The sequence below is a fragment of the Phanerochaete carnosa genome (assembly GCF_000300595.1).
Source record: "Phanerochaete carnosa HHB-10118-sp unplaced genomic scaffold PHACAscaffold_8, whole genome shotgun sequence".
NCBI classification, from domain to species: Eukaryota; Fungi; Basidiomycota; class Agaricomycetes; order Polyporales; family Phanerochaetaceae; genus Phanerochaete; species Phanerochaete carnosa.
The window spans coordinates 549,112-570,203 of record NW_006767635.1 but is presented as its reverse complement, the minus strand read 5'-3'; the positions used below and the strand labels follow the sequence as shown (position 1 = coordinate 570,203).

At 55.4% G+C, this 21,092-nt stretch overlaps 8 protein-coding genes across 8 annotated transcripts; 6 read left to right on the top strand and 2 right to left on the bottom strand.

Annotated features, from left to right (window-relative positions):
* The first annotated feature begins 541 nt into the window (after nucleotides 1-541).
* On the top strand, nucleotides 542-3,151 carry PHACADRAFT_260696 (uncharacterized protein). The gene is made up of 7 exons (XM_007398660.1): nucleotides 542-660; nucleotides 778-1,405; nucleotides 1,457-1,533; nucleotides 1,587-1,946; nucleotides 2,025-2,414; nucleotides 2,494-2,574; nucleotides 2,650-3,151. The coding sequence occupies exons 2-7, from the start codon at nucleotides 832-834 to the stop codon at nucleotides 2,800-2,802; spliced, it is 1,635 nt and encodes a 544-aa protein (XP_007398722.1). The 5' UTR covers nucleotides 542-660; nucleotides 778-831; the 3' UTR covers nucleotides 2,803-3,151.
* Nucleotides 3,152-3,441: 290 nt separating this feature from the next.
* PHACADRAFT_198429 (uncharacterized protein) lies at nucleotides 3,442-4,187 on the top strand (the record flags this gene model as incomplete). The annotated part of the gene is made up of 4 exons (XM_007398659.1): nucleotides 3,442-3,663; nucleotides 3,737-3,803; nucleotides 3,859-3,880; nucleotides 3,935-4,187. 4 exons carry the CDS (start codon nucleotides 3,442-3,444, stop codon nucleotides 4,185-4,187), a joined length of 564 nt encoding a protein of 187 aa, XP_007398721.1.
* Nucleotides 4,188-5,629: 1,442 nt separating this feature from the next.
* Nucleotides 5,630-6,010, top strand: PHACADRAFT_101076 (uncharacterized protein; the record flags this gene model as incomplete). Its single annotated transcript, XM_007398658.1, has 1 exon — nucleotides 5,630-6,010. A coding segment is annotated over one exon (381 nt), but the record flags the coding sequence as incomplete, so codon positions are not given.
* Nucleotides 6,011-7,576: 1,566 nt separating this feature from the next.
* Nucleotides 7,577-8,493, top strand: PHACADRAFT_186524 (uncharacterized protein; the record flags this gene model as incomplete). Its single annotated transcript, XM_007398657.1, has 2 exons — nucleotides 7,577-7,837; nucleotides 7,885-8,493. 2 exons carry the CDS (start codon nucleotides 7,577-7,579, stop codon nucleotides 8,491-8,493), a joined length of 870 nt encoding a protein of 289 aa, XP_007398719.1.
* A 589-nt stretch (nucleotides 8,494-9,082) lies between these two features.
* On the bottom strand, nucleotides 9,083-9,738 carry PHACADRAFT_61964 (uncharacterized protein; the record flags this gene model as incomplete). Its single annotated transcript, XM_007398656.1, has 2 exons — nucleotides 9,083-9,457; nucleotides 9,526-9,738. Coding segments are annotated over 2 exons (588 nt in total), but the record flags the coding sequence as incomplete, so codon positions are not given.
* Nucleotides 9,739-15,157: 5,419 nt separating this feature from the next.
* On the top strand, nucleotides 15,158-15,919 carry PHACADRAFT_164277 (uncharacterized protein; the record flags this gene model as incomplete). The annotated part of the gene is made up of 1 exon (XM_007398655.1): nucleotides 15,158-15,919. The coding sequence occupies one exon, from the start codon at nucleotides 15,158-15,160 to the stop codon at nucleotides 15,917-15,919; it is 762 nt and encodes a 253-aa protein (XP_007398717.1).
* Nucleotides 15,920-16,288: 369 nt separating this feature from the next.
* On the bottom strand, nucleotides 16,289-17,271 carry PHACADRAFT_260689 (uncharacterized protein). The gene is made up of 4 exons (XM_007398654.1): nucleotides 17,029-17,271; nucleotides 16,862-16,956; nucleotides 16,618-16,798; nucleotides 16,289-16,566 (listed from the first exon to the last, which is right to left on the bottom strand). Exons 1-4 carry the CDS (start codon nucleotides 17,078-17,080, stop codon nucleotides 16,382-16,384), a joined length of 513 nt encoding a protein of 170 aa, XP_007398716.1. The 5' UTR covers nucleotides 17,081-17,271; the 3' UTR covers nucleotides 16,289-16,381.
* Nucleotides 17,272-17,911: 640 nt separating this feature from the next.
* On the top strand, nucleotides 17,912-20,314 carry PHACADRAFT_260687 (uncharacterized protein). Its single transcript, XM_007398653.1, has 12 exons — nucleotides 17,912-18,122; nucleotides 18,175-18,221; nucleotides 18,275-18,329; nucleotides 18,380-18,460; nucleotides 18,526-18,592; nucleotides 18,645-18,771; nucleotides 18,830-18,931; nucleotides 18,992-19,083; nucleotides 19,136-19,198; nucleotides 19,257-19,364; nucleotides 19,416-19,800; nucleotides 19,854-20,314. Exons 1-12 carry the CDS (start codon nucleotides 18,000-18,002, stop codon nucleotides 20,206-20,208), a joined length of 1,605 nt encoding a protein of 534 aa, XP_007398715.1. The 5' UTR covers nucleotides 17,912-17,999; the 3' UTR covers nucleotides 20,209-20,314.
* Nucleotides 20,315-21,092: the final 778 nt, after the last annotated feature.

The window sequence follows — 21,092 nt, the reverse complement described above, 5'->3', positions numbered from 1 at the left end:
GAAAGCGGACGATTGGTGTATCCATCGGCAATGTCTCCATGAGGACGCCAGACACAAGGTGGCCAAGACCAGCATGCGAGAACGCGACCGAACAAGTGCAGCCAGACCACCCTGGATGCTGAATCAATCGCACAGCATGCACAGCACGGGGACAGTTGGCTGACTAGCGGTAGACTCAGCAAGGATCTGCGGTCGCCTGGTATGGACACCACGCTGGCCGCTCTTCCTACGACTTGCCGCTGTGGCGACAGGACGTGGGACCGGCGATCCTGCAACGCCCGTAACTGTTCTGCCAGCCCCAGGGCGCACACCGGACAACCGTTTGCGCCGTTGCTGGCTTGTGCGGTCTGTTCCGTCCCCAGACGCAGGTCAGACATCCCCGGCGCGCCCGGCTTGCTCCGAGCGGCCGGAGCGACACCTTGCCCCTAGGCTGGGGTTATGACCCCCAGGCCTTTCCATTTTCTGTCTTACTCACCGCTCGCATGTTGGTTACCTAAATTACTTTGGTTCTTCTTCTTATTGGCTGCAAGGCTAGGCCTGTTTACGCATCCGTCGGGCAATTTGACACTGCGCTGACGCATTGTGCGTGCAGAGCGACCGACAGAGTCAGTTCATCGCGTTGGCTGCGTTTCCTGTCTTCGTCATATCCACCAGGACCCGGGTGAGTGAGCATTCCTTTCTCAGAGTGCGCAACCGTCACCTCCCCATCACCGGCCGCGGCCGCTGTTCCATTGACCGGCCGACCCAGACAGCTACTAATATACACCGCTTGTCCAGCTCGTGCCATCGTCCAGCCCCGCTATTTCCCCTCGGTCTCCTTCCCCCGCTGCCATGCCCGCCGAAACGACCGCGTCTCCTCTCGGAAGAGTCCCACAGGAGGTCCTCGAGCACATCGCCTTCTTCGCCGCCACCGACGGCTTCCTGGGCCCCCCCGCCGGCCTCGTCCCTCTCCTCTCCCTAAATAGGGCAATGCACGACGCCCTCTCGTTCCAAAACAACCCGCACCTGTACGCCCGGGTTTTCGCCGGAAAGTACGACGAGGACGCCGCCGTCCGTCGTCTGGGCGCCGCCCAGCTCCCCGCCACCGCGCTCGCGGAGGAGCTCCAGAGACGCAGCCTCGTCCTCAAGCGAATACGCGCCCGCTACGACAGCAAGGTCCCGTCCAGCGACAAGCACCTCGGCCGCGTCATGTGGACCGCGTACCTCATGGTGCTCGAGAACGACGGCAAGAACGAGCGGCAGCTCCTCGAGTATGCGCGCGCGAACGAGTGGCTCAAAGAGTATCTCTTCGACGCCCGCGGTGCCTCGCAGTTCTTCGAGACGATAACGGCGTCCGATAAATGGATTGCCAACTCGGAACTGATGTCCCTGGCCTTGTGGCTCTTCTGGTACCTATTGCAGCCGGGTAAGCTTATATTCACGTGATGTCCCCACCGCTCTATTGACGGTCGCTTAGAGGATTACCTGAACAATGACGCGCCCTCTCGCGACGCGTCGGGTATACTGAAGGTGATAGCCCTCGGTGCTCACAAGGTAGTGTTTCCGCCTCCCGCGCCTGTTGGACTAGCTCAAGGTTGACTCCACAGTACCCTTCGTGCTACCCAGACTGGGTAGACTTTGTCCCTCGCGGCCCGAATACCGCGCCCACGACAATCAGACACTTTTCCTCCGAGTTCAGGCTGGTCGCGCCCGCCCCGGCCCCGGCAGCGATCCTCGCGTATCTGACGTTGGCAAACAAGTCGGGGGTGTCGTGGGACAGTATCAGCTACTCGAAGCCCATCTTCCCGCCTCTCGACGTCGACCGTACGGCGCGCACCAGTGCCGAGCGCGACTGCGAGTGGGCGCGCCTGCGCAACCTCGCCGAGCCCAAGATCTTCCTGCGGCCGACCATGTCGGGGGCCTTCACCCCGGGGAGCCTCGAGGGCGTGTGGGAGGGGGTCTTCACTGTACGCTCCAGCCGCCCACTCCCTGCTGACCGCAGCCCGCCCGCTGACTAACGCACCCCTCCTGTCCTGATGTCGCAGTACACCGAGTTCACGTCGTACGCCGCGCTGCTGTCGGGCGCGCCGCCGAGCGTGCTGCAGAGGAGCCTCGTCGCGCAGCACTCGCAGACGATCAAGGTGCGCGAGTGGCACTTTGTCGCGCCCGCTGCCGACCACGACAACGACCACGACCACGACGCGGACGCGGACGCGCCGATGCTGCTGCTGCACGGCGACCACGAGCAGCGCCCGCTCGGTCCCGGGAACCCCTCGCGCGGGTACGTGCCCGACGGGATCGAGATCCACGAGGGCTCGGACCGGCTCGAGCTCGTGCTGCCCGGGCACAAGCGGCCGGTCGTGTACCACGCGTGGGCGAGCGTGCGGAAGCAGGGCCTGCAGGCGCGCGTGCAGGACGTGTTTCTTACGGGAGAGGTAAGAGCCAAAAACGCGCCCTCGCGTGTCCTCCTTTTCCCTGCGTGTTCGCTGACGGTTTTGCCTTGGCGGTGCGCAGGGCCACTCGGCGTGGGGCCAGTTCAACCTCGTCGGCCGCGTGCGGCCGAGCGACGGGTACATCAGCCTGTCGAAGGAATACGTACGTGCGCCCCCTCCTCCCGTCTTTTTGCGTGCCGCTCGCGGCGCGCCGCCCGCACGGTGCTGACCACATCAGATGCAGACCGATGGCGACCGTGGCAAGTGGCTCTACCGCGCGTACATGGTCGGCAACGCGAACGGAAACCTCGCAGGGCGCTGGCGCGACACGCTCAGTCCTGCGCACATCCAGGGGTACGAGGGGACGTGGGTGGCCAGTCGGCGCAGGTAGACCGTGTGGACTGCAGGCGGACGCAGGCCGATGCTCCCGCATTGTATTGGACGCGCCGCGGCGGAGCGGAAGTGGGAAGATGGTGCATGACGGGGACTGGTCAAATTTGCTTTACTTGCATCCATGGTGTCACATTAGCTGGGGTCTTGGTCGTTCTCTCAATTTCTCAATTATCCTGCCACAGGATCCTGGCGGACGGTCGCGATCGTGTTCATGCCTGGCTTTAGAGTCTGGCGTTCTCGCGCGATTCGTTTAATGAACGTGCTGCAAGCCGTCTACCCGACCCGTTCCTATCATTCTCAACGCGGAAGTGACACACGCTTGTAGGCAATGCGACAAGACGCCTCCCGACCGACGCCCGTTCTTAGACCCGGGTAACACTGCAAATCCCGAGACGTTCCTTTGCTTCTATCCACACATTTTCCATCAAGATGTCGGCATGTAGAGAAGTGCACTGTGACACGGGCGTCACGAGGATGCAGCTGAAGTGTATTGATTCCGAGACATGTGGTACAGTAGCACAAACGGTTCAAGACCTGACCAGCACTGTTCTTTCACAGTAGCCACCACCAGGGCGCACAGGACCTCGCTCACGGCTACGGGAATACCTCCAGCAGAATCTGCAGACGATACGCAATCATGTTCAGCGTCACGACATTCTTTACTTGCATCTTCGCTCTCTTCGTTCTGAGCAGCGTATCGTCTGCGATTCCGCACCCTGGCGACGGGCCGTTGCGCTCCCGGCAGGCCGCTGTCCCCCAGTTCCCTGCCCAGCCGCCGTCGTGCCCACTCTGTGAGCAGGGGTTCCCTGGTATCGATAGCTGTGCACAGGCTGCGCCCGTCCTCGCGAACGTGTCTATGGTTAGTACCTGGCACTTTCGGCTTAGATCATGGCTTGATCGTTGGTGAGGTACTGATATGCGACGCTGTGCAGATCCTCTTCAATCCTGGAGCATTCATTGACGTGATCAAGTGTGCTTGCACGGACACGTTCCAGAGCGGTAAGTACGCGACCTGATACGGCTCTGGCTAACCTGCTGACGGAGCTCGTTCTAGCCTACCCGCAGTGCGTCGACTGGTGAGCGGCCTTTCCGCGACGCGTACTGATTCTCCCCTAACTCGATCGGCGCAGCTTTGAGAAGACCAACCAGACCTCTTTCCTGAATACCACGAATGCACCCGCGGTGGTGAATGGGATCCGCGACATCTGTTCCTTGGCGAGCATATTCGTTGGTGGTGCGCCTTCCGCAGACGGAGAGATCACTCCGACGAGCTCTGTGGCATCCCCCACGCCGACTGCCAAAACAGGTGATGCACACGTATTGCGCAGTTCAATTTTCGCAAGCGTTGCCTCCCTGGTGCTTGCCTTGACTGCTCTGTTCTGACGTTTCTTCTAAGCCGTGATCCCTCAGGCTCTCTGGGTTCCATCTTGCTCAGCAATTTCTTAGCTTTTTTCACGACCTTCACGTTTACGACCTTCACGAAATAACGACTGCGATGAATGTAATGCAGCAGATAGCTTGCAGCACTTGTATCACGATGAATATCATGGTCCTCCGAGTTTACGCGCCACATTCCGAGCTGCCTGAAGCGCTTAGCTAGGTGACGTCAGGCGTCGGTGTTGCTAAACTAGGTAGCGCCGGCTTCCAGCAATTTCTTGAACATTCCTGAAGCGCCGAGTCAGTACGCGCAAGCTATTGCTGACTCTCATCCTTCCACCCGACGCCGACTACGTTCTCGAACCACCGACGCTGCGCGAGAGAGCTTGCGTGGCGGCTTACGCGGCCTCGACGTCGCTTACCGAGTGTAGCCCCGACAAGTATAAGATCTAGCACGATGTCGCCGTACCACCCATCATCCTCTCCTCCCATATCCACCGCGCACAACCCACAATCTCGGAATGTTTGTTTTGACCCCAGTCTCTGCCATCCACTCTGGGTACCCCTCGTGCCCAACATACAACTACGAACGCGCTGCAGAGGCTGCCGTCCAGCGCGCTGCGTATGACTACGCCGTCGCTCAAGCCCGCGCCGAGGCCATCCGCCAACAACGCGCCGATGAAGAGCGTCGCTACCGCGAGGCCGTGCTACGCGAACAAGCTCGCCGTGCCGAGGCTGTCCAGCTTTTTGAAGCACTCCACGAGCAGGAGCACCCCTTCTACTATGAGAACACATACTCTCTGATCGATGCTGAACGCTACCGCCGCCGCTCGGAGCTCGATGCCGCCCACCGACGCGCAGAGCTCCTTCGGCAGCGTCAACATGCTGAGCGAGCTCGTGCCGCCGTCGCCGCCCGCAGGCGTGCCGAAGTTGAACACCTCCGCGAAGCCCGGCGCCGTGAGCAAGAACAGTGGATCTCACTGTTGGCTACTCAGTTCGGCGGTGCTGCCATCTCTCAGAAGTCTGAAGCTGCACCTGCACCTGTATGTCCCTTCCCCGTCTTGTTAGACCCCGTGGTTCTTACCGCTTCGTGTTCTCAGGCAGAGTCTACTCCAGAGAACAGCCAGCCCGAGCCCCGCCCTGTCAACTCTGAGCTGAAGCGTCGCCTCCAGAGTGAGGAGGATGACGAGGTTCGCGAGGCCCTCCAGCACCTATTGTTTCAGCTGGGCGGCTCTGCTCCGGCAAGCAAGAAGGCAAAGGTCGACAAGGGTAAGGCACGCGAGACGCCTGCCATTCCATTCAACCTGCCGAAGAGCAAGCCTGAGACCACTGCAAGCTCTTCTTCGCCTCTGTCTTTCACTGTTCCGGTCACCGCTCCGTCGTCCGCTCCCGCGAAGCCTGAGGCCGTACCTGCCAACCAGGGTGCCGACCTCCATCGCACACCTGCTATGACCCCTGCACAAGCACAGGAGGCCAAGGAACGTCTCGAAGACGCGCACGCTCGTGCGCTCTCCCTCGGCACGATCAAGCGCATCGAAGATACCCTGTCCACCCTCCAGTCCTCCTTCGTCTTCCCGATCGACCTCGATCTTGCGCGCCCCGAATCGCCCAGCGGCTGGGACTCCGACTCGGAGGCTGAGCTCGCCTTCACACCGAAGAACAAGCCCGTGCACGTGTACGAGTACGCGCTCAGCGGGCTCCTCTCGAAGCTCGATGCCGTCGACAGCTTCGGCGACGAGGCGATCCGCGGCCGCCGCAAGGAGGTGGTAAACAAGGTCGAGAAGGCCCTCAGGGAGATTGGCAAGCGCGTCGAGGAGAGCCGCGAGAGGGCCCGTACCCCGCAGGAACCGCTCACTGAGGACGCGATTGTTGTCCCCATCCAGGATGCTGCGCAGGAGAAGGCCGAAGTTGACGCTGCCCCCGTCTCTGTTGAGGCCTCTGTCCCGGTTGAGTCTACTGTCATCTCCGATACCGATGTCTCTCCCGCTCCTGCCGAGTCTTCTGCTGTCCTCGAAGCCGAACCTCTCGAGATCGCTATGCAAGACACTGAGTCCACGCCTTCTGTCGATACTATTCCCGAGCCTGTCTCTGAAGTGGACGTTGAACCAGTTAAGGCGGCCCTCGGAGATGATGCGACCTCCGCCACAGAAGAATCGGCACCTGAGCTAGCCATTGAGCACGCTCCAGCCGACGCCGCGCAGAGCGCTCCTTCAGACGACCACGTCCCCGAAGACGCTATAGAGACTACTCCAGAACGTGCAGAGACTTCAATGGATGTCGACGCGCCCGCCGTCATTGAGAATGCCGCAATACAATCTGAGACAGTCGCGCCTCAACCCGCTGAGACCGAGACATCACCCTCAGACGATACTGCTGCTGTAGCTAATCTCTCGTCAGTCATGGATACCATCGAGTCTTCCCCTTCGACTGCTCCCTCTTCTCTCATGCCATCCGAAGACACGTTCCTCCCGCAGTCGAATCCGATCCCCGACCCGGCATCACACAAGTCTGTCTCTGACGAGCCGACCGCAGCGGAGAAGGCGGACGATGACTTGGAGATCGTCGAGTCCGACGAGGCGGCTGAGGTCCTCGGCGAGCTGAATGAGGCGGAGTGGTCAGACGTCGGGGAGGCGCATTGATGCTCGGTACATAAGTACTTGGACTCTGGATTCGTGTAGCATAGGGTATTCCCATCCCTCATTTATTATTTTGTATAATCACATCGGACAACGCACATCAATGGGCATTATTGATATTGTATATGTTGGAGTGTGAATGAGCAAGTTCTTTTGTCTTTGGTGAGTCGCCTGCAAGAGTGGACTCTGCAATTGCCGGTACGTGGACTATTATCCAGTCAATTGCAGCAAAAGCTCACCTTTTTATCAGGGTCCGTTAGCTCGACGCTCGTGTTCGTAATACGAGGTTGAATATTGAATATATTAAGGCCCCAAGGAACTATAGGTATGTCGCTTATTGCAATCGTGGCTGACCGCAACGCCACATCGCACTCTGGCCAGCTGCGATCTCGATGCTGATACTACTGCGATATACTAGCTGTCGGGACGATATCTTTGAGGCTGGCACTGGCCCGTTTCTGAAAAACGCTGGCATCAGTGGTCGAGGTGTGAAGGTGTAAATTCATCGCGATATTCAAGAATCGGAGGCTGACGTCGCTGGCAGACGCCATGTTCGATGCACTTTCTCGCCCGCCCCGTGGGGCCTGAGAAACGTATACCACTAGCATGAGATTTTGAGGCTGGCAGCTCTCCCTAGTGCTTATAACGCGGAGGGTGGACTATCAGCCCGTCTTACATCTTTGCTTTCGCTTCGTAATCTACGCATCTCAAGACGCTTTCGCTTTCCATCCTGCCTGGCCCTCTTTGCTTCGCGTCAGCATGGCCCCAGCACTCGCCCAGCCCACGTCAGCTCTCGTTGGGTTTATGAACAAGTCTCCTGCCCTCTTCTGGACTATCACCACCGTCCTCACCGTTACTATCCTATGCTTTGCCTCGTACGCCGGCACCCAGCTCCACCGCCGCTTCAAGCCCAAAGTTATCGAATGGGTCGATCGCCTCAATGATCCCTACACAATCGGTCCACAGCGTAAGCGCTTCAGCCTCCTTTATGACGAGTCCCACAAAGTGATCGGTTTCAAAGTACGTCCACATTCACCCCTCACAGTAGCATGCTGAAACGCTCGTAGTACAAGCCTGGCGGCACCGGCTGGTCCTCCGATGTCGAGGCGAAGGTGCACATCGACTATCCACCGGCGGCGTTCAGCCCACGGCGCAAGTACACCCCTTCGCCGACGTTCGGCTCCTGGACGCCTGTCCCAGAACCGGGCGCGAACGTCACGAATTGGGCCGCTGACTACGAGAGTCGCGTGCGCGAGGAGTGCGAGGTGCGCACGCAGCGGAACGCCTACGCACAGTCCCACTCCGTCTGCCGCTCATCCTCGCGCACGAGCTGCCCCCGCCAACCCGAGCTCCCACCACCTGCACCCCATCTTGAGCGTGCTTCTGTCCTCGTCGAGGGCAACACCCCGACTCCTGGCGACTCGGACGTCGACGCCAACTCCGACGCGTCCTTGCTTGCCACGCCCGGTCTCGAAGCGGACGACTTTGGAGGTGACAGGCACTCGCCAGTCATCAGCGACGAGTGTGACTCGCCCGTGATTGACTGTGCCTCGCAGGAGCGTGGCCTGCGGATCATCCTTCCTGGCGGCTCGCCGTTGCTGCCCTCGCTCTCGATCCCTTCGCCGTCCAAGGCGCTCGTCAAGGACGCCTCGCGCCCGCCCCACTGGAACTTCTGAACGACTCTCTCGACTTGGTTGTCTCTGGCTCTGAACGGTCTCTTGCTTGTGCTATGGCCGCTCGTCTTGGCTCTCGTTTCTTGGCTCCTGGTCTGGTCTCCCGGCTGCGCTGTCTCTTGCTCTTCGTTCTTCGCTTTTAGCTTCTGCATAACGGAAAAGTTGGGTGGCGCTAGCTATCCTAAGACGCCCCCCTTCTGCCCTTACCTACCGCCATGAACCCATGTCTGCTCTTGGTCTTGTTCTCACTTTGACTCCCGCGATTTGTACTCACGTAATTGCTGCTTTGTTCTAATGTACAGGGAGTCTTGTACAGAAATTTTCATGGCGTAGTGTTACATTTTGAGGGGTATTTGCGTGCGGGGGTGTCATGGATAATGTAAGAAAGCGAATGGTGGCGCATAATGGAAAGCAAGCGAGAGCGTCATGAATGACTGTGTGAATGTGGACGTCGTCCAGATGCCGATTGTTAAACTTCTTCATCGACCCACTCTTGTTCACCTTGGTCCTGCCCTCCAAGAATGAATACAGGCCGAGCCCGACCCTGCGCAGGCTGAGCAGGGATCCTCTCCCTCTCTGCCTCTTGGCGTGCCCTGAACTTCTCTTGAATCCTTATCGACCCCTCTAGCAGCTGATATGCTCTCTCTACGAGCCTTTCCGCAAGGGTGCCCCGGAGCTTCTGTCGTGCCTCTTCCCGCGTGAGCAGGTACGCGCGGTAGCCCTTCTCGTCGGCCATGCCCGTGTTCGCCTCCCAGATCGCGTCCTCGGGTATTTGCCCGATATACCAGGATACGAAGTACTCGCCGCCGAGGGAGCCGGGCTCTTGTGGGCTCCTACGACCGTACCAGCGGTGGATCGACATGAAGAAGGGCTCGGTGTTCGGCACTGGGTAGTGCTGGCGTTGTTCGGCGGGGGTGGGGGCGTTCGTAGGGATGTATAAAGGAAGGAACTGCGCACGATAGCCGGACTAGGAGCGAAAGATTTCGATACTTGTCCCTTAGCTTCGTCGGACAATGGCTTGGACAGTACACGCACCTCCTCATATGCCTCGCGCAACACGGCCTCCTCTAGGGTCTCGTTTACGTCTTTGCGTCCTTTCGGTAGGAACCAGTACTTCATCGCACTGTCATAGACGACGACGACCTTCGCAGTGGCTGGCTGGAAAATGACCATGCCCGCTCCCAGCATGAAGTCTTGCGCATCGTACACGCCGTCGGGGACACCAGGCGAGGAGTACGAGGACAACCGCTCGTTCGCTGCCTCTCCTCGTTCCTGGGCTACCGCCTGCGCCAGAGTGTCGTCTGCGGAGGGTCTGTGCGTAGCGTGCCTGCCAGATTCGCTTCGCCGAGATGTGAGATACTCTGCAAATCGCCGTATCGGTATAGCTGAATATCGGCGAGCGCGTTGGTGTGTCACGTCTCGTTCTTCATCTGCACCGTCGACTTCGTGGGCAGCGCTGGTATCGTGCGCTCGTGCACTTTCCGTTCGCTGGTGTCGGGTTACATGCGAAGCGTCCTCTTTTCTTTGTTGTGCCTCGAGCGTTTGGTCCAGCTGTTGAGGGGGACTCGTCTGCGCTGTATGGACTCCACTACCTACGGTAGAACATGACACTGTAGGCGACGAGGCTGGGGAAGAAGAGACAAACGACCGGAGCGAACCTAGTGTAGCGTTCGAAGCGCGCCGTAGCCATCCACTTCCCCGGTCACTTGCAGCCGATTCCGTCATGAATGGGACAGAGGAGGGGGGTCACAGGAAATAGCAATGAGTTTGGTGCAAGAATCACGGCGTACGTAGTACGTCGCTTGCAAACCCATGCAGAGTACTAGTATAGGATCCAGATCTCGACAACCGCCCGAGTAAAAGTCAGCAGAGGCAAATTCTATTGCTTGAAGTCAGGCAATCAAGAGGTTTATGAGGCCCGAGTATCAAGCTATATCGAGAGCCAGGTTGTGCATGAGCGAAAATGAAGATTGCAGGTCACAGAACCAGCAACATAGTAGAGGATATGCCGGGGTCCTCTTAGTCCCCACGCGTAGCGTCACGTGCGCCGTGGTCACAAACAGTTCTGGGGTCCGGCTGTAATAAATGATCGTTCTTTCAACATTTGACATCAAGTGAACGCTACCGAGAAAACCGGTACAGTTATCCACCGCTCCTTGAAACACCACCACTCCTTGAAACAGCGCGCAGTTCAAAGCTTTCAGGGTGACTTAAATTAGCAGAAAAATCATGGTAGACGTATTCTTTCTGGAACTCTTGCAGAGTGACGCTAGAACACGAGGGAACATGTATTTCATGCTGTAGAGCTGGAAAAGTATGTTTTCCCATGTTGATGGCACATTGATGGCCTTCTCAAAATTAAAGCCATGAGTTAAACCTTTAGGCAGCTCCACTGACGCTTGCAAGTGCATCTCTGAATACACTATACCCGTTAGCAAGGGTAGAGATGTCGTATGTTGTCCAACTGAACTGCCGGCCCTTAGTGCGTGGGACGGGATCGGGCGCTTCGTCAGGTAAAGTTGCCTAAAGCGGTTACTCATCAAGCCAGAAAAGGGTGTTTCAAGGAGTGGTGGTAGGGGCGATTGCCATCAAAAGTGCGGGATCCCTCCCCTTCACAGATTTCTCCACTGTTGGTCTCCAAAATATTCTAGAGTATGTGAGAGATGTGCGGTATAAGTTATACGAAGTTCTGGCTCAATACACAAAGTGGAACACCGTCAATGGGCATGGAGAATTTGGCTGTTTCAAGGAGCGGTGGATAACTGTACCGCTCTCATATAGATGCTTGCAATAACGCCACCTGCAGAGGTCAGCGCTACTGACACTGTCGAAAGAATATAGAGTACTCGAGCTTTCGTTGATGTCGCAGTTACTTACCGTGACTATGGTTTCTCCAGCATTTCAACTCACGCCGGCAAGGTAAGCTGAATTATCGCATGTATTCTGTTCCTGGTTTGCTGTCTGCGCGATCCTCTGGACGACAGTGTTATGAACGCACCGTAAATTTGCTCATTTGTAAGCAGCTCCCTCGACAATTTTGCTGAATGGCTGTGTCCTCGTAATATCGCGCATAAACTTGACACCGTCGACCAAAATCTCAAAGTCGGTCTTCCTCGCGTTGGCGCGGGTCGATGACAGCGGACGCAACATGCTGTAGCCTCAAGTACACGGACAGTGGAGCGAAAGATGATTTGATAAACGGCCTGGCGGACAATCGGCTCGGCTGCCGGATACCGAGGGAAAAAAATACGACATTTCCTTATTTATTTTTTCAAGCTGTTTTGGCATATTTTCTGTGACAAAAAAGTTCCAAATTTCTCTCGTGCCTGTCCTCACGGACGTCACCGCTTCTACTCGGAGGTAAGCGGGATTATCGCGTCCCAGTGATGGTGTCTTGGTTTCGAGAGGCTTCTGCTTGAAAGTCTCACTGACAAGATCTCCGATACACGGCGAAGCGTCCTCGTTTAGTTTGCTGCTGTAGCTGCTACATGTTTCTAGTGATGGCTCGAGGCAACTTCTGACCCGGAGGACAGTTTAGCTTTACTTGGGGGGGACCAAATTACGCATATTCTCAAATTGCACCACATTGAGTTTCCTCTAAACGTCAAGACATCTAAAAATTCTTCGCGCTATACTTTTCATAAGAAACCTAGTTATTGTGACGAGGTACCTGAAAATATAAGTGGCGTGTAGCTAAGTCCGTAAGAACATCATGTTGCCGATTTTGCGCGCACGCAGGTCCTCAAGCACGCCAGCGAGCTTCACAGACCGTGCTCGATATAAATCAATATTGTTAATTGTTGGCCCGTGCCATCCGGACGATGCATCCAAGAGGTACATTGGCCTGGTGACACAATACACAGCGTTCCAGATTCAACATACCATAGGCGCAACCATTCCCCAGCCGCCATTCCATCCAAATGTTTAGAATGCAATAGTTTGGCCGGTTTTCAGGGCATGGAGGTGACAGAATGAACTGGTGGCGAATATAACAAGTCTGTTGTGAATTCGGGGCCTTGAAGACGCTGGGGAAAGAGAGGCTTACAATACTACTTGAGCGCGGGTCGAGTGGCCGCTCCCTTCGCGTGTCCGGATGATGGACTAGCAATGGTCCATACGCCGTTGTCAGGATACAGCCTGTCGCCTCTTCGGGGGCGAATTATCCGGATGGCGGACGCAGTCTATATAGGGAATATTCAGGGGTTCTGGTACTAGGCTTACCCTGACAAGAGCGTAGTGGAGGCCGATCGACCGTATACATCAACATTTGAGCAAAGAACGCAGTACGTTGCATGCCGTAGTCGGCACATGTCTCGTTGCTGTGAAGCCGGTCCTTCGGGCGGGGTCAGGTTTCGGGCATAACGGGCAGTATCGCCTCTTCCGAGATCTAACATTAAGTACTATACCGGGCGGAGAAAGACAGTAATGAGTCTACTTTATCGTGGTTCTTGCAGGTCACAGAACACATACCGAAAAGTGTGGTCAAGTGGAAGCGGCCGAATATTAATATGGCTTGGCATGTCGAAGAAGAAAGCCCGCCCTTGCTACTGTATATGGCTCAGGGCGCATCAATTATCAGACGCCCAGAACTGGAACGAGCGCATCCATGAGACATTATTCTTAACCCACTCCATGCATCTCTCTAGCTCACAAGCATAATTTCCCCGTCGCAACTGAACATCTCCCGTAGCAATGCGCCTCACCGAAGGCTCATCTCAACGCCGGTACTGCCTTTATTCGCACAGCTAAGCTTTTCGTCGTCTTGTAATTTTTGGAACATGGCGATACGGCTCGGCTCATCTCGCATGTACAGCTTCTAGATAGTTCCAGATGGTTTCTTCACTGCAATTGCTTAAAAGTCTTACTATATTGGTGCACAAACAGGAACAGAACCCTTGCATCGCAGGACTTGCGTTTATCAACACTGTTGGCCTGATCGCCGCCTGCAGAGAGAGAATAATCATTATGAGAGCCACGTGTTGGAACTAAGCTTCACTTTCTGACTCCTAGGCGATGGCGGTTCGTAGGGCTGGCAACGTACGTCTACAGTCTCACTTCATTGCATCTCTGACTGATCAGAAACCCGGGGGATCGTTCACCACCGCGGCGATGCACAGATTTAAGTAATCCTCGGTTCCTAGACTCGCAGGGAGCATGCAGCGTAGAGTGAGCAGCTTCAGTCTCTACGAACGCTTAATTAAAGTCTTGACCGGTCAAATCCGTTCCACCGACATCCGCACAGCCTGCCGATCATGGATCATCACGCATCCATTCACAAGAACCTGTGCTCCCTGCAATTGTCCATTCCTCAACAGAGACAAACGGTGAACTAAGCAGGCTCACATCAGTTCGAGTGGAGCCCGGACAGCTATATCATCTTTTGATTCTCTCGAGTGCCTTCGCTATTAGCTCCCGAACGCTGTTTCATCTCTCACGTACGCGACCATCAGGTGTGGTCTACGTTTAGTGAAAAGGATATACGAGTTTTCAAGATCCTCTTGTCACCCACGTTCACTCGACCCTTTGTTCTGTCTGAGTAGGCCTTTTCTTATCTCGCCGCCTCCTGGTTATCTCCTTTGTTGAGGTGGATTGTGAGGTATGTGTACGTTGTGGATAACGTTGTTTCTGTTAATAGCTGAGATCAGAGCCTTGGGATGCGGATTGAGAGGCATTCTACAGGCTTTCGCCTGCCTTGTCGAAAGGTCATGGGACAAAGGGATTCTGGCTTTGCATCAAGTGTGACCAGGAGTGGCGGAAGCTCTGGGAAAGGGTCGGCAACGGGGTCAAGCTCGACCGTAGTCAGCTCACTTGCAATGGCCACGCCGACGAATTGGACAGCCTCGTCTGGGCAGACCAGCTTCCAGGCGAGCCTACCGGCAACACCGGCCAGTTCGTTATCTCCAGTCACTTCATCTGTGGCAAGTGTGATTGCGGGTTCTGCATTTGTCTCTCTTACATCGCAGTGGGGACCATCTCTAGAACACCACCCGTCGCGGTCCAGTGTGTCCTGTAGGTGAATACTCATTTTTCTTTTCTTCTCCGGGACAGCTGACTCATTTAGGCAGCCCAAGTTCCACAATCAACCCTCCATACAATTCCCCCTTATTCGCCTCTTCCGCACCCTCGACGTTGTCATTATCTCCTTCATCAATCTCTGATACATCTGTCTCAACACCCAGCGACACCTCGAGTCCCACTTCAGCTAGTTCTGTGGCTGTTTCCCATCCAACTAGACAGTCATGGTCCACCTCGGCAACTACTCCATCGTCTCAGGTGACCCAAAGTTCCACAACGTCCCCCATCCCTATAGGCGCTGTAGGAATTCCCGAGACTTCCCTCTCGACACCGGGATCACAAGCACTAGAGCCCGGCTGGACATTACCCCCAGCCGCCGTTACAAGTACGTCGCCTACTGTGACGGCCGGAGGCACTGCAAAAGTTTCGAGGTGTGTGATTTGCGCTCAGAGCTAGAAAGCACGGTTAATTAACACAATTCTGCGCTTGCAGCTCCGCCTCACACACCGCAATTATTGCAGGCGCTGTGGGTTCGGTCTGCGGCCTGTCCCTCCTTGCTGGCGTCTTGTTTCTGTTTTTCTGGTGTCGCCGGCAGAAGGTTGTCCGCGCTTCAACCGCGTCTAAAGACCCGCTCTGGAAGCGCCGAAGCGTTATGGCGGTGTCACCCAGCGACTCGCTGCAACCCCCGAGTCCCGTGCTCCGTCCCGGCCATTCGAGCGGGATGGCAATGATACAAGTTTCCAGCGACCCATTCGGCGCGACGCCGCCCAATTTCATGCACGCACTTGCAACACCGCCCGGCTTCGCGCACGCACTCGCGACGCCACCGCTCGACGCAAACCCGTTCGATTCGTACTGCAGTGACACCCCGCGGAGCACGACACACCTCATGCAAAGCGCCACAGCTTCGCAGTCCTCGCCTGACTGGGTCCCACGTCGCTTTCCTGATGTGCCTATCATACGCGTGCAGAGCGCGAGCACCGATGGTTACAATAGCGCTGTATACCTCAACCGGACGCCGTCGATCTACTCGTCTATGCGGAGCTCGTACTCTGAGTCGACGAACTTGGTCCCACTCGAGACACCAGAAGAGGAGCATCACATTCCGAATCCATTCACGAATTCTTCCGCGAGCGTCGGCAGTACCAACGTCTCGCCCAGCGCGTCACCTGTGGACACAGAGGCAGCGACCACGGTGCTGAAGGATATGGCCGATGCACATCTCGCTGCGCGCACGAACCGGCGAATGACGATGAAATCTTTGCAGGGAGATATCGTCGCGACCCCGTCGCCCGTCGACGCCATTGACCGGTTCTGGGATATCCCTTACCTGGGCTTGCGGGACAACAGATCCTCTGAGTCCTTGCCTCGATCATTCTCTCCAGGTCCCGGACCTAGCTCTCGATACCCGTAGCACATCTGTCCACACCACGCCGCCTCTTTTTTTTTCGCAACGTATATACTCAAGACTCACCCACGACAAACACACTCTTTAAACCATATTAATAAATATCTACCGGTGCTGGGCACCATTTCTTTGGATAATGTACCGCAAGAAGCTGCGACGATGCTCAGGATAGTGTGTAGCGCCGGCACTGATGGGCAAATATGACAGCTCATATTGGTCACCCAAGCTATATAGTCTCAAATTCAGCGTTTCGCTCGAGATAAGCATGTAAGAGACTGAAAACAAGATCTCTTCGAAGCCTCTCTTCGATTGGCGCTAGCGCCACAAAGCTGTGACGCAGGGAGAGAGAGCTAGGTTCCCTTCACAGATGTATCTCACGCGTTCTCAATCTCTCTATTGATACCTACTGGCCACTCAAACAGACAAGGCCGCCGGGGCCAAAACATGGCACAATAAAGCAATGACCCCCTACATCGTGTTGACGACGGCAATAGCCCCTCCTCCCACCAGCAAGGCAGCGATGAGTGTGATTGCGGTAGTCGCAGGCGTCAGACCCTGGCCGAAGGGACCATCCCAGTTGTCGGGTGTCATGAGCGTAGCGAGGCTGGCAGGGACGGTCACGTTGACGCCGCTCAGGCATGCTGCGGTATAGTCTGCAGCAGGCGTCAGCTCGAAGAGCAAACGGTTATACGCAGGTCACTCACTTGTTAAGAGAATCTGGTTTCCCGCAAGTGGATCCGGCATGGGACGATTCTCCGCGATAAGGGTACTGAACATGCATTGTTCGCATTGAAGGATGGCCTTCATCGTGGCATTAGTGCAGAGACAATTGTCGTCCGTGCATGCAGCGATAGTTTCGTTGGCGGACGTACACTGACTGCCGCACTAAAGTAGTCGAAAACCTGAGTCTAGCATTTGTCAGCGGAAGAGTAGTATGAGGTGACGCACTGCGACCTGGAGCGCACTATCCGAGACATCCAGAAACTGAGTGGCAGGGATGCTTCCGAGATCACCAATGTTGATAGCAATTTCGAGTGCAAGGACTGATGAGGGGAGTAAAGAGTACCTCGGTAAGTCCTGCCAGCTCCAAGTCAGCACGGATGAGATTGGCCTACCTCGGCCAGCGAGTAACGCGAAGAGAGCAGTGAGAATCGCGAAGAGCTGCATCTTGCAAAGAGCGAGCGACGGCCTGCCGGAGGTCAATAAGAAAGAACGAGGTGAGAGGAGGAAGGGAAAGGCGTTGAGACTGTTGTCAAGAGCCCTGACGTTATTTGAGGTGGTCGCGGGGCAGTTCGCAACAGTTTGATCGAAGATTTACCATTTTCGGTAACTTTGCGTTCTCATTGCTCAAAGTTTTGTTTGCGGAGGACTTTTCAGTGCTAAACGATTTAAGGCTGGTCTATCTCGTCAAAACAGCTGTCTTCGTCGAGTGACGACGAACGGCGAAAACGAGAGGCGATAGATCTCGTAGACGCCCGTAACTCCATTTATATTCAGCGCTTCTAATCTCCTGCTTTTGTTCGGTGCCGTTCGCATCCACGCAGTGAAATATTGTGTAGACTTGGAGAAGTACGTAGCTTCCGCTTTGAATTTGAACACCAACGATTAGTGATGAAAAACCTTCATGAGTTGGCATGTGAGGCTTATAAGCTCATAGATTTACATACAGTGCCAGTGCCCCATCATTAGCGGTGGCTTCGCGGGACCGCTATCATCTTCTCTCCGAGCGCTGTCAAGTGAGTTCTTTTTTTCATGCTGTGATAAGTCACGAGCTCAATGCTCCATCTTAAACCCAAGCGTTATCTCCACTCGCGGGAGTCGCTATGCCCCGCGACAGGGAGGCCCGCATGACGACTTCGATAAGAAGCCTCTGGAGCCGGCGACTTGCAGGCACAGGTAAGGCGCCTCGCACAGGGACAACGTGAAGAATGTTAAAAACCGTGGACAGTGATGCGGGTACTTAGGACGTCACCCCCACGGCCCCAAGAGTCCAACTTGCTTCTCTGACCCGCCCTTTTTCCCTGAAGACTTCCATCGCTGAGCATACTACTTCACGGCTCTGACGACGTAGCAAGGCGGCCTTGATATGCAAGAACCAAAGCTTCATGCCGTGCAGAGCCGCACGGGTGCTGCTACACGAGCCGACGAGGATCTCCTCGCGAGCTTGGGGTATAAGCAGGAGTTTCAGAGAGAATTCTCAGGCCTCGAGGTAAATGTGTATCGCTACCCAGCCCACCCTCAGGCTCTTATGCTTCCCTTAGACGTTCGGTATTGCGTTCAGTATCATCGGCCTGCTTCCCTCCATCGCGTAGGTCCTAGTTTGCTCAAATACATCGGTGGTGTTGACGCACCGATGCGCAGATCTGTATTATTCTACTCGATGCCAAATGGCGGGCCTGCAGCCATGGTCTGGGGTGTAAGTCTTGTTCCATCTTCCTTCTCGTAAATTCATGCTCACGGGTACAGTGGGCGGTCGCAAGCATCTTCATCCTCTTCGTGGGCATGTCTATGGCTGAGCTCGCTTCCGCGGCTCCCACATCCGGAGGTGTACGTATTCAACACTCGGCTAAGGCTCCTACATTGCAAAGTCGCTGACGACTCGGAACGCTTAGCTCTATTTCTGGACACACTCGTTGTCTTCTCCACGATGGCGAAACTTGTTAGCATGGATCGTCGGGTGTAAATATGCTGCGTCTCTACACGAATCTGGCTGACGGCGCTTGTCACTCAGACGCGAACACCATCGGTTCCATTGCGTCGATTGCATCCATCGACTGGGGGTGTGCGGTGCAGGTTATGGCTGCTGCGACAATTGGGTCTAAGGACCAGTCGTTCTCTGCCACTAACGGTCAGATCTAGTGAGTGAATATTGCTCTGATTCATACGAGAGCTTTACTTATGGTCTTGCGATGGCAGTGGTGTGTACGCTTGTATCATCTTGTCACACGCTGTACTTTGTTGTCTCGGCACTCGGATCCTGGCGCGCCTGCAAAGTGTCTATGTCGGACTGAATGTGCTGTGAGTTCGCATCATCACTCAATTCGCTCGCATATATGCTCATCTTGCGCCTCCTGACAGCCTTTGCCTCGCGGTCATCATCGCCCTTCCCACAGCGACTCCCAAGGAATTCCGCAACACAGCAAGCTTCGCTCTGGGCGACTTCACCAACCGTGAGTGTCTTACATGATGGCCTTAAGAACATTTGATTAACGCGTATCGTAGTGCACGGTTGGCCGAATGGCTATGCATTCATCTTGAGCTTCCTTGCTCCGCTTTGGACAATCTGTGAGTTGTTAGCGTCCTTGACTGCTATCGCAGATTTCTGACTCGCTCTCCCCGCAAGGCTCCTTCGACTCGAGCGTCCACATCAGCGAAGAGGCCTCGAACGCCGCCGTTGCTGTCCCCTGGGCTATCGTCGGCGCTATAGGAATTGCAGGCATTCTTGGATGGGGTGCGTTCAATATTCTGCTGCCAGTTCTCTCTTTACTGATGAACATTGCAGCTATTAACGTCTCTCTCGCCTTCTGCATGGGAACCGACATAGAGGGTATTTCGGGCAGTGCCCAGCCTATGGCACAGATTTTCTTCAACAGCTTCGGCCAGAAGGGAGCACTTGCCGTCTGGGCCTTCATCGTCATTACGCAGTACATGATGGGCTCGAGCATGGTCCTCGCCGCCTCGCGTCAGTCCTTTGCCTTCGCTCGTGACGGTGCGCTGCCCTTCTCTGGGTTGCTTTACCGCATGAACAAATACACGAAGACACCCGTCAACACTGTGTGGTTCACCTGTGGCTTTGCGGCCCTGCTGGGACTTCTCGTCTTTGCAGGAGAACAGGCGATTAACGCGATCTTCTCATTGTCGATCGTAGCATTGTACATTGCTTATGCGTAAATCCGCGTCACCCTTTACCCATTTATCTACGCTGACATTCTGTACACAGTATCCCAATTGCCGCTCGTTTCCTCGGCCAGAACAACTTTCAGCCAGGCCCTTTCTCGCTTGGCATATTTGGCGCTCCTATCGCAACCGCTAGCGTCCTCTGGATGCTCTTCATGGGGGTCGTTTTCCTCTTCCCGATGACGCCCACCACCGACACGGCCGATATGAACTACACATCTGTCGTCCTCTTCGGCACGCTCTTCTTGAGCTTGCTGTGGTATTATTGTCCTGTGTACGGCGGTGTGCACTGGTTCAAGGGCCCCGTACCAACAATCGCGGAGGATGCGCCAAGCGTAAGCGATGCGACTGTTGACGAGAAAAAAGGCGCTACTAGAGTGGAGGCTCAAGCGGTGTAAATGCCAAATATCTGCTAAGATTGTGACGCGAGGGATGCTTTACCTTAAGTATCGCACTGTAATATTAGATCGAATGTACTCCTTAAATCCGTCATGCATGGATCGTTAGTGCCTGAAAAAACTGCACGGGCACAGTCCTCATGAAGTTAGATAGCGATTCTTAAGTTTGTTCACGGTGAGCCTTGAGGCCTGAGGCCTCGCGGGCTTTGTCGTTCGATTAAGGCTCCAACCGTTTTGTTTGTTTACTGTGTATAAACGTTTATTACCGTTTACTGTTTCCGTTTGTTTACACGGAGCCTTGTAAACTTGCTGTAAACGTTTATACACAGTAAACACACAGTTTTCTCATGTAATATGTGATGGTCTCTGAGTCTCATATGTCTTTATTTTACTAACAGAGATGGCCGGTTTATGGCAAGCTGCGGCGCACGCTCTACCGCCCGACAGCTGGACGGTACGACAGCGCTAAGCGCCAGAGGCCGCCGCGCCGCCGCGACCGCGTGTACAGCGTCGGGATGTGGGTTGCTAGGGCGCAAACTCATCGATAACACTCCAGATATCAAGATAAGCAAGCGTGATAATAAAATATATTTATCCCGCAAGATTTACAGCCTGGGGGTTCATGCTGGCATGCTAAGACATCGGACCTGTCTTCTTGAGCCCTTGAACACCCACGTCGTGCTCCACCACGCTGCGCCCCTTCTCACCTATGAGCCCTCCAACACTTGAAGATATTCGCAAGCTCGTTCAAGAGCTCACGGACCTTGCACCAGCATTGCCAGAGTCAGTCCCTCTTGCAAAAAAAACCGACAGAATCAGCAAGATTCTTGCCAGCACACAAGGTGAAGACGAGTTCCACACCTTCAATCGTCGCTACAATGCGT

Coding starts and splice junctions, on each gene's coding strand:
- PHACADRAFT_260696 (XM_007398660.1), top strand. CDS start 832: ATGCCCGCCGAAACGACCGCGTCTCCTCTCGGAAGAGTCCCACAGGAG. Junction 1,947..2,024: donor TGTGGGAGGGGGTCTTCACT/GTACGCTCCAGC, acceptor CTGATGTCGCAG/TACACCGAGTTCACGTCGTA. Junction 2,575..2,649: donor TCAGCCTGTCGAAGGAATAC/GTACGTGCGCCC, acceptor TGACCACATCAG/ATGCAGACCGATGGCGACCG.
- PHACADRAFT_260689 (XM_007398654.1), bottom strand. CDS start 17,080: ATGCAGCTCTTCGCGATTCTCACTGCTCTCTTCGCGTTACTCGCTGGC. Junction 16,957..17,028: donor CGCGTTACTCGCTGGCCGAG/GTAGGCCAATCT, acceptor TCCCCTCATCAG/TCCTTGCACTCGAAATTGCT. Junction 16,799..16,861: donor ATAGTGCGCTCCAGGTCGCA/GTGCGTCACCTC, acceptor CGACTACTTTAG/TGCGGCAGTCAGTGTACGTC.
- PHACADRAFT_260687 (XM_007398653.1), top strand. CDS start 18,000: ATGCAAGAACCAAAGCTTCATGCCGTGCAGAGCCGCACGGGTGCTGCT. Junction 18,123..18,174: donor GAGAATTCTCAGGCCTCGAG/GTAAATGTGTAT, acceptor TGCTTCCCTTAG/ACGTTCGGTATTGCGTTCAG. Junction 19,801..19,853: donor GCATTGTACATTGCTTATGC/GTAAATCCGCGT, acceptor TTCTGTACACAG/TATCCCAATTGCCGCTCGTT.